Source organism: Lynx canadensis, chromosome B2 (assembly GCF_007474595.2).
Source record: "Lynx canadensis isolate LIC74 chromosome B2, mLynCan4.pri.v2, whole genome shotgun sequence".
NCBI classification, from domain to species: domain Eukaryota; kingdom Metazoa; phylum Chordata; class Mammalia; order Carnivora; family Felidae; genus Lynx; species Lynx canadensis.
The window spans coordinates 118,407,346-118,418,807 of NC_044307.1; the positions used below are offsets into that span (position 1 = coordinate 118,407,346).

General features: G+C 39.9%; 1 protein-coding gene across 1 annotated transcript; it reads left to right on the forward strand.

The window, feature by feature from the left end:
- Positions 1-2,660: 2,660 nt before the first annotated feature.
- TMEM200A (transmembrane protein 200A) lies at positions 2,661-5,959 on the forward strand. Its single transcript, XM_032593245.1, has one exon. The coding sequence runs from the start codon at positions 2,973-2,975 to the stop codon at positions 4,446-4,448; it is 1,476 nt and encodes a 491-aa protein (XP_032449136.1). The 5' UTR covers positions 2,661-2,972; the 3' UTR covers positions 4,449-5,959.
- The last annotated feature ends 5,503 nt before the right edge of the window (positions 5,960-11,462 follow it).

Genomic DNA, 11,462 nt, shown 5'->3' on the forward strand with positions numbered 1-11,462 from the left:
TAGACTAGCTCCTTCACTGGGATTTAAGCTCTTTGAAGCAGTGGCTATGTTTAAGCACCTCTGCTTTCCTGTCGGGTCACTTTGGGGCTCAGTTATCACAGAAGCTCGCTAACGGAGTGCATTGGCACCCAACCTGAACTTCGGATCCTTGAGAGTCATGGCGCCCTTGTCTGTGCCTGGCCAGGGCAGCCTGGCTGAAGAAGCTGTGGGATCCTTTCCTTTCCCCCCACCCTGTTCTTTATTTCTAAACTCCTCCCGGACCCTTTTCTCCTTCCATTTGCTGTAAGTTTTCACATGTAAACTGCGCTTGCTTTTTCTTCCTGTCTAGTCTGACCTGCTTGCTCTCTCACAAAGCCCACTCACTGTCGCTCTTTTCTCCCTTCCTGTCCTCATCGATCTTTCTCAAATATGATTTTCTCTTCCAGCCTCCTCTCCTCTGTCAGCCTCAGGAACGGAGAGTGGCACTGCTCGCAGGCGTGTTTTAACAAATGGAGGTGGACGCTGACTCTGTATGGAACGGTCATTCGCGGCGGTGGCTTTCAAACCAGATGAAAGCCTTTGCCCTTGTTTGCATTCTCTTCAGAAGGATTTTCCAACTAAATCCTTATCCTGCCACCTGGAAATAACTGAGTTAGATGGCTGCTATCTAATCAAAGTATTTTATTCAAACATATGAAGCTGTTTGGGGATTAAGAAAACACAGGTCGACACTAAGCTCCATGGTAGCCAGGGTTTGGGAGAAGTTCTGAACTGCAGTATGTATACTGTGATGACTTTCATAGACTTGCGCGATGGGTTACAGTATAGTCCGTTCTTTCAACATTGAACTATTTTAATCCTGGTTATAATTCCATTGAAGGCTGGCTTCCCTCACCAGCTTGTTCAGCTAGCTAAAAGTGTAGCTATCATCCACAACCCTGGTTATTTAAACACAATTCAGACATCATAAATAGCAATTCCAAAGGGGAGCTTGGTTTCACAAGAGGAGATTTGATGCGGTGAAGAAACTCTCTCAGAAATTTGCCAGAGACCTTGTGAGTCCTAAAATATCCTGTTTCCTACCAGCCAGATCTGGCAGCTTGGGAACTATTCTTACAAATAATGACAAATATTTCACCAACTCACAACATGTTGCTTTTTGTTTCGGTATTAATTTTGTTTGTTCGTATTTTTAACTAGGAAAGTTAGTAGAGTAGTGTGATGGCCAGCCAGCAAATCTCAGGAAAAGAATTACTCTCTTAGTGAACATTTAAGCAAATGTCTCCTGAACACTGTCTATGTGCAAGTCATATTGAATGTTTTTGGTAATAGAATATGAATCGAACAGGATGTTTGACCACAACAAGTGAAAGAAGAGGGGCATTATAATACAGCAGTTGCTATAGAATACTTGCTAAAATGCTCTGAGAAATGGCTCGTGTGGGATTTGCTGAGTCAGTCAGAGAGGGCTTCCTAAAGGAAGTGGGATGTGAACTTTGATGACTAGCCAAATTTAATACGTGAAATGTGGCATGGAGGGTAAGGGGGACTCTAGATGAATGAGAAATTATTCACAAAGTCCCAGAAATAGTATACTATCAATTACGGAGAATACTGTTGGGTTTTAGCTTTATGAAAATGAAAGGCGGCAGTTAGAGATAAAGTTAAATCCCATAGGTCTGAAATCCCAGATTTAACTCTGGTAGGTGATGGGGAATGTTGTATCCATTATTCCACTCTTTAAACAACTTCAGAGCTGTGTTTGAGAATAATTAATCGGATAATTAACCTGTCCTCAGCATATAAGTTTGTGGAGGAAGAGAAATTGGGAGTTTGGAAGGCCAGTGGGGAAGTTAGGATAATGGTCTACTAAGAGTAACTTAGAGCTGACATGGGCTGGGAAGGGTAGGATTAAGTTGGAGGATAGAATTGAGAGACAGCAGGTTGTGAATATTTCTAGGATTTAGAACCCGATTGGAAGATGAGAGGAAGAAGAAAGGGAGGAGTTAAAGATGCTTACGAAGAGTAAAACTGAGAAGTGACCCCATTAAGGAAGTCAGACAAGTCAAGCAACACTGGTGGAAGGGGAGTTAAGCTTTGCTAGCGATGCATGAATGTACATGAGTTCCCCAGTGGAGAGTCAGAGATGTGAAATGGGAACTCAGGCTACAGTCTGAAATACAGGCTTGGGATTCATTAGCACAGAGGTAATGGTGGCAGATGTAGGAGTGGATATGAATGCCATGGGAGGGTATAAAGAGAAGATGGCCAGAGATATGCTTCTCAGGGGAAGGTGGTCTACTTGTAGGTGAGGGAAGGTGGCCAAATTGAAATAGTGAACGAGGTCAGGGAAGAGCCAGACTTAGGATCATAAAAGACTGGATAAGAGAGAGTTTCAAGGAAGGAGGGGTCAGCAGTGTCCATGGAAACAGAGAAATAAGGAAGTTGAGAATGGAGAGGGAGAAATTAAATGTGGTAGTTAAGAGTTCATTGGTGACTTTCACAAGAGGAGATTTTAAACCGTGAGTTGCTGGAATGTATTTTCTTTGTGAGTCTAGGGTTTGATGGTTTGGGGCCTGTTAAGTGTTCCGAATTTTTCCATTTGTTTAAAATAACACAGATAATGAAAGATGGTGTGTGTGTGTGTGTGTGTGTGTGTGTGTGTATGAGAGAGAGAGAGAGAGAGAGAGAGTACTTTGTGACCAGGGGACTGTTTTATATAATAAGTGATAAAATTATCAAAGTAAAATACACTTTGAGCTCACATTTCATTAATAATAGAAACACTAATTCAGCCATAAAAGGAAATCTCCAGAATTTTACATTATCCAGTAAACAAAACTTCTCCCCAAACTATGTCAATTCAAAAGATGGCCCCTTTTCATCATGAAACAACAGCACAAATATCTAAACAATTGTTGAACTGACGAGCATGCCCCAGAACTATTGGATTATCATCTTTTTTCCTTCTTTTCAGAACAACAGACTGAGCTATGATAGCAACCGGTGGAGTGATAACTGGCCTGGCCGCCTTGAAAAGGCAAGACTCTGCCAGATCACAGCATCACGTCAACCTCAGCCCATCACCTACTGCCCAAGAGAAGAAACCAGTCAGGCGTCGGCCACAGGCCGATGTCGTAGTCGTTCGAGGCAAAATCCGGCTTTATTCCCCGTCTGGTTTTTTTCTCATTCTGGGAGTGCTTATCTCCATTGTAGGAATCGCAATGGCGGTCCTCGGCTATTGGCCCCAGAAAGAACATTTTATTGATGCTGAGACGACACTGTCGACTAACGAAACTCAGGTCATTCGGAACCAAGGCGGCGTGGTGGTTCGCTTCTTTGAGCAACATTTGCATTCTGACAAAATGAAAATGCTCGGCCCTTTCACAATGGGGATTGGCATCTTCATTTTCATTTGTGCAAATGCCATTCTTCATGAGAACCGTGACAAAGAAACCAAAATCATACACATGAGGGATATCTATTCCACAGTCATCGACATCCACACGCTAAGAATCAAGGAGCAAAAGCATATGAATGGCATCTACACCGGTTTGATGGGAGAAACAGAAGTAAAACAGAATGGGAGCTCCTGTGCCTCGAGGCTGGCAGCAAATACCATTGCCCCTTTCTCAGGTTTTAGGAGCAGTTTTCGCATGGACAGCTCTGTCGAGGAGGATGAGCTGGCGCTAAACGAAAATAAGAGTTTGGGGCATCTTATGCCACCTTTGCTTGCTGACAGCTCTCTGTCTGTCTTCGGCCTCTATCCACCTCCTTCCAAAACCACTGATGATAAGACCAGCGGCCCTAAGAAATGTGAAACCAAATCAATTGTGTCATCGTCCATCAGCGCTTTTACATTGCCTGTGATCAAACTGAATAACTGTGTTATTGATGAGCCCAGTATAGATAACATCACCGAGGATGCTGAGAACCTCAAAAGTAGGTCAAGGAATTTGTCGATGGATTCCCTTGTGGTCCCTTTGCCCAACGCCAATGAGTCCTTCCAGCCAGTCAGCATGGTGCTCCCCAGGAATCATTCCATCGGAGAGTCTCTGTCGAGCCAGTACAAGTCCTCTGTGGCCCTTGGGCCTGGGGCTGGACAGCTCTTATCTCCTGGGGCTGCTAGAAGACAATTTGGGTCCAACACATCTTTACATTTGCTCTCGTCACATTCAAAATCCTTAGACTTAGACCGGGGTCCCTCCACCCTAACTGTCCAGGCAGAACAACGAAAACACCCAAGTTGGCCTCGGTTGGATCGGAGCAACAGCAAAGGATATATGAAACTAGAGAATAAAGAGGACCCGATGGAGAGGCTGCTTGTACCCCAAGCTGCAATCAAAAAAGACTTTACCAATAAGGAGAAGCTTCTTATGATTTCAAGGTCTCACAATAATTTGAGTTTTGAACATGATGAGTTTTTGAGTAACAACCTAAAGCGGGGAACTTCTGAAACGAGATTTTAATGTTCAGAAATATATCATTTTACAAGGCTACATATTTTAAAACCATTTTCACCAGTGTTTCCTTGTTAAAGTATTGGTTAAAAGCCCTTTTAATCAAATGATGTGTAGTGTTAGACCTGGCTGTTTATACTGGAGATGGTTATATGTTTGGGTTACATATGATTGCAGCACTTTATATTATCACAAATGATTTTACACTTTCCATTCCTTTGAAAAGATTATCTCTTTTATTAATATGAGTACAGAACACATCCATCTGAATTAAAGCTCGCATTCCTTACTTTCAAGTTCTTTCATTGATGGTCATATACGTAGAATGAAGTGTCCAGTTTGGAAGAGGTAAGGTACCAAAGTGTGGACTGGAAGTATCAAATTTAGGGCCAAGATTCAATATATACTTCTAAATGAGCATGAGTGCAAATCTTAGATGTGATTTTCTAAATAATTGCTTTTTTACAAAATTGGTTAAATTATCTAATAGGAAAAAGATCTGGTTTCCGGGCGAGCTAAATAATGTGAATTCGTGAAATTGGTTTAGTTCTACTTGAGCTAATTGATAGGAATTGTTTAAGTTGGTTGTGATCAGTACCCTGAGCTCTAGGTAGGTAGTATTTTTTTTCAGCATTAGTTCTATTTTAGTGATATTTTATCAAGAAACCATGTATTCAAGCACCATGGCTGAGAATGCCAGGGATTTGTAGGGGTAAATATCAAAATGCTAATAGCTGTAACTTTAGATATTCAGAATCAAAATTTCTTTGCAACTAACTTGAAAAAGGAATGAACCAATTAGTTTGTAGACATGCTATCTTGAAATAATTATATACATGAAGAAAATGTTGACTAATCAACAAAAATACACTATGGGTTAGTTAATGCTAACTAGTCTCAGTACCTTTCCTAGCCATCTCTTTTATTATCCAACATCCACTCATCCCCAAATCCTCACTTCCCCTCAATATTTTTTAGATCCTGTTATCTGGAAAATAATCAGCTAACCCTGACATTTCTTTTTTATCTTTGCCTCTCACTCGCTTGGTGATTCAAGAAAATTTAGTCCTTGAAAAATTGCTTTGAAATTTACCTTGTGCAGGAAAGCCTTATGATGACCCCAAAGATTTTCTTATGATGTAAGGCCTTTTGGGGATTTTGGTTCTCAGTTATTGAAGATAATAAATACTAAAATGGATGTTTCCATTAGAAAATGTTTATGTTTTCCATTAAGGTAACATGTGACTTGAAGAATTGTTTAATGGAATACTCAGGAAATTTTACAGGTTTTTCCCAATGCCTAAATGTTTCTGAGCATCAGTATTGCAGCTGTTGTGGAAGCGGAGAAAGAGTATACATTTCTGTTCGTAGCTCCCCGCGATTCCAGCTTGTGTTGGCGTCACGGGCTTCCCTGATTTGAGTCCGTGTTACTTGTTAGAACACCAAGCCTGTGTATTGTAATAGAGTGGGCTCAATATTTTACTATCAAGCATTTAATAAATTTCTGTTCTTAATAGAAATTTGTGTTCTTCCTACATTTGCTATTGCTTTTTAAATAAAAGGTACAATTCTGTTTAAAATACTGTTTTTTGAACTTTCAAAATATCTTCCACTGAAGGCACCTGATACTTTCGTATATGTATCGGGTTCCGTGGCTTTCTTATTTTGCTTCCATTAGATTAAAGCGCTAGTCTATCCACCTATTGAATTAGGCCATTTTCATATTTATTCTCTTCATGTGATGATTGATGTTTTGAGTCAACTTGACTATACTGAGGGATGCCCAGATTTCTAGGTGTGTTTGTGAGGGTATTTTCAGAAATTCTCATTTCAATCGGTCAACTGAGGAAAGACCACCAGTGCAGGTGGACCTTACCTACTCTGTTGAGGAATTGAATAAAACAAAAAGAGAAAGAGCAAATCTGTTCTCTGGGCTTGAGCTGGGACATCTGTCTTCTCCTGACCTCAGACATTGGCACTCCTGCTCCTTGGACCTTGGGACTTAGGCGGAGGTTTATACCGTTACCTCCTCTGGCTCTTAGGCCTTCAGTTTGGACTGGAACTACACCATCAGATCTCCTGGGCCTCTGTAGTTTGAAGATGGCAGATTGTGGGATTTCTTGCCCTCCACAATTATGTGAGCTTATGCTTCATAATAAACCTCACTATATATATCTCTATCATCTATCTATCTATCTATCTATCAATCATCTATCTCCTATGGGTTCAGTTTCTCTGGAGAACCCTGACTAATATACTTGGGATCATTTTCACTTAAAATTTCAGGAAAATAACCAGAAATATAGCACCTAGCATATGTCAGTGATACTTCCAGGTTTGAAAACAGTGGCTGTAAACACCCCTGAGGTGACAAATGACTAAAGCCATGTAATTTGCTCAGTTCCCCCCTGAAAGAGCTGTAGCAATTAGAAGAAGATTAAACGGCATGGGTCTTGGAGAATCCAAAGAAAGGAATTGGGGCTCAAAGCAATGATTGCTGCTCAAACCTTCTCTCCATCAAACACCCTGAGTAGTTTATTTCCCAAACAAATCAACTTTATTAAATGATTAACTTTACCTTAAATTAATCAGACACATGTTGCTATTTAAAGCCTCGGATGAATATGAGACAGTGGATGTGACCATATTGACTTGATACAATTCTACCCAAAAGTACTTGGAATTTTAGTTAGAGTGCATTTTATACATTTCCTTTAGGCGTTTATAAATATTGAAAATTACTTAGGAACTCCCATTTTTTCCTCTGGGAAACTTCAGGTATCTGGCTCTGGGCTAACTGCCTCTAGCCCAAAGAGTTTCTAAGACCTGTGGCCTATCTGAGATGTATTAGTTTGCTCAGGCTGCTATCACAGAGTACGACAAATTGGATGACTTAAACAATAGAAATTTATTTTCTATTGGAGGCTAGATCTGGAGGCTACAAGTCCAAGATCAAGCAAGGTGTTTGGTTTCTCTTGAGGCCTATCTCCTTGGTTTATAGGAGGCCATCTTTTCACTATGACCTCCCATGACCTTTCCTTTGCATGCACATCTCTGTGTCTCTTTTCTTATAAGCATCAGTCATGTTGGAATAGGGCTTTATCCTATGGGCCTTATTTTCACTTCAATGACCTTTTTGAAGGTTCTACCTACCTCCAAATATGATTCCATTCTGAAGTACGAGGGGTTAGGGTTTCAACGTATGAATTTGGAGGGGAACACAAATGCCAAGGGGTGTCCCTTTGAGAAGTAGGGGAGCTTAGTGAATATTCTTACCCTAGAGTAGGTTAGGAAAACACGGTATGCCCCCAATGGCTTTACCACCCCAGCTGTGTAGTGTTGAGTAAATCAATCTCTCGATTTCGCTGAATTTAATTTTAATTAATTTCTTATTTCAAGCCTTATTCCCCAACTACGAAGTGAGATGAGTAAGAACATAAGCAATAAAGCTCTAACTCTAAAGGCTCAGGGTTCTTGATGCCCTGGGATGGAGACCCACTGCCTGTTACTGTCTCTGCAGCAGTTTGCTTCTTAAATAAGGAGGGGCAGGCACCGCAGTAGAGCAGACTGGTTAGATTCTTGGATGTTGGACCCAGAGTACCAGGATTTGCACCTGGCTGCCACTTTCTGGCTTCTGTCAGTGCTGAGGCAAGACCACTGGTGAGTACCAACTGAGTGCCAGCCCCACTCTCTGACTAGTATAGATTAAATCGATTGATGTTCATAGAGGTTCCAGGATGGTACGTAGGTGGGCACATAGTGAGCATGTAGCATTACTATTACTGTCTGAAAGTGTTACCTAAGAGCTTTCCCATCTTCTTCACCCCATACACATCCCATGCCCAAGTATATTCCTGGTGACAGGATGAATAAAGCCCTTCTAAAAATGTTGATGTCCCATTCCCCAGAACCTGTGAGTATTACCTTATATGACAAAACGGATTTGTAACTCTAACTACATTAAGGATCTTGAGATGGGGGAGATTATCCTGGATCATTCAGCTGGGTCCAATGTGATCACAAGAATCCTCATGAGAAGGAGGCAGAGAAAGATTTGACCACAGAGAAAATGATGTGACCAAACCAGAAAGAAAATAGAGGATGCTAAGACCCTGTCTTTGAAGATGGAGGGAGGTGCCACAAGCCAAGAAATGGAAGGGACAAAACTCTAGATACTGGAAAAAGCAGAGAAATGGATTCTCCCCTTAGGCCCTCTGGAGGAACCAGTCCTGATGACACATTTACTTTAGCCCAGTGAAACTGATTTTGGACTTCTGGCCTCCAGAGCTGTCAGTGAATATATATGCGTTACTTTAATCCACTAGGTTTGTATATTTTGTTACAGCAGCCATAGGAAATTAATACATTCCCCAAAACCAAAGGAGCTTTTTCAAAGTGAACCAGTTGTCAGCAGACTAATAAGCAGGATGAAAGCATGCAAAGCAGGTGATAGCAGGTGACCCAAACCAGGATGTATGATCAACTTTAAATTTACTTTAACTGACAATGTAAGTATAACAATTTAGACAAAAGAGATAGAGCTTCTTTGAAGCAGGAAATATTGACTTTGATAGATAATTTAAAAAAATAGGTGGCCAACAGACACATGAAAAGATGCTCAACATCACTAATCATCAGGGAAATGCAAATCAAAACCACAATGAAATATCGCATTACATCTGTCAGATTGGCTAGTATCAAAAAGACAAGGAATAACAAATGCTGGTGAGGAAGTGGAGAAAAGAGAACCCTTGTGCACTGTTCATGGGAATATAAATTTGTGCAACCACCATAGAAAACAATATGGATTCCTCAAAAGGCTGAAAATGGAAGTTCCATACAATCTCGTAATTCCACTTCTGGGTCTTTACCTGGGGAAAATGAAAACACTAATTCAAAAAGATATATGCACCCCTATGTTTATTGCAACATTATTCACAATAGCCAAGATACAGAAGCAACTTAAGTGTCCATCAGTAGATGAATGGATAAAGAAGATGTGGCTATAGACACAATGGAATATGGTTCAGCCATAAAAGAGAATGAAATCTTGCCATTTGTGACATCATGGATGGACCTAGAGGGTATTATGCTAGGCGAAATAAGTTGGACAGAAAAAAGACAAATACCGTATGATTTCACTTATATGTGGAATCTAAAAAACAACACCAATGAACAAACAAGCAAGGAAACAAAACCAGAAACAGATCATAAATAATGGGAACAAACTGGTGGTTGCTAGAGGGGAGGGGATTAAGAGGTACAAACTTCCAGAAAAAAATTATATATAGATAGATATAGATAGATAGATAGATAGATAGATATAAAGCATATCTTAAGCTCTTGGCTTAAGAGCAGCAATCAATTGGAGAAGTTTTCAGGGTCAGATGAGTGTTTCTGTTTATATAATTTTATTTTATTTTATTTTCAACGTTTATTTATTTTTGGGACAGAGAGAGACAGAGCATGAACGGGGGAGGGGCAGAGAGAGAGTGAGACACAGAATCAGAAACAGGCTCCAGGCTCTGAGCCATCAGCCCAGAGCCTGACGCGGGGCTCGAACTCACGGACCGCGAGATCGTGGCCTGGCTGAAGTCGGACGCTTAACCGACTGCGCCACCCAGGCGCCCCGTATAATTTTAGAAGAAACAGTGGTAATATCAGGAAAAAGGAAGCATTGTTTTAGCACAGCTTTGTATCAAAATGGATCTTGTACTAGCAATTAACAATCTCCTAAAGATAAATTTTTAATTACATGTCTTAGCAGTTCAAATTTAACCCTTTTTAATTTATGGAAACATGCCATGAATGACTAAAAAAAGTAAAATAAATTTTAAAAAGATCCATCTGTTTACCAAAACTTTACCTATAGTAATGATATACATGCATCCAACTGCTATGGTATTTAGATTGTTCAAAGATCTTAATCACCATTTTCTGAATTAGAGTGGCCATACATGGATTATTTTCACTTACTGCCAAAGAATTGCCCTTTTACCCTTCCCCTATGCTGTATCTAATCCCATGTTAGACCTAATATCAATAATAATAATCGCCTTGATATTGGATCAGATCCCCATTTAATGATCTAAGTCTTTTGTGATCTGAATTCAAACTGAAGTAATTCAGTTGGTTTCTTTCTATATTGCTTTCTATATGCAGTTTCTTTCAGGATGATGGCACAAAAGGGGAAAAAGGCCAACTTCACTGAAGTGCCTTTTACTCATTGATGCCATCTCGAGATAGAATTTAAAAAGCTGGTCTGTCCAAGAACAGCGTTCATAAAAGTGACAGAATTAGATCACTCAGCCGTTAAATGTTGGCAAGTCAATTCCTATTCTTAAAACTGATAAACTGGTAAACTGGTAAATTGGTAAACTGATTTCCATGTATATTTTTCCTTTTGTTGACTGTAAGAAAAGAGAAAATAAGTAATAAAAAGGATACGAGATACTCTAGACATGTCTTGTCATTCTCAGGCATCAAGTCAGTTTTCACCATAATCTTAAATTTTGAGTATTTGTATTGCTTCCCTTTACAACTGGCTGGTTCAATAGTTACTTTATTACAGAAATGATTGAGAAATCTACTTTTATTTTTTGCTCCTCCCTTTTAATTCACCACTGACTCCTTTGAGACTTCTAATACTTTTCTAGTTCTTTCTCATCACCAAATAGTAAAAATTGTGTCTCCAGGAGTATGTGTTGCACACACATAGTATAGAGCACACATACTATAAATTAAATTTAGAGATTTTGTTTGCATTGCAATTACTTATAATCTAGACAATAAGGCCATGATATTTGTGGTACAAAAGATTGAATACTTGCTAATGGAAACATAAAAGCCTGGAATTTAGGAGCATTAAGAACATTGGAGCTGACACCCAGGGAGACATACAAGTTAGTGGCAGAACCAGAATCTGAATCTGGGACTATTGATTCCCAGTGTCCACATCAATTAAAAAATCAAACCAGGTTTTTGTTTTTGTTTTTGTTTTTGTTTTAAAGTTTTTAAGAAAAC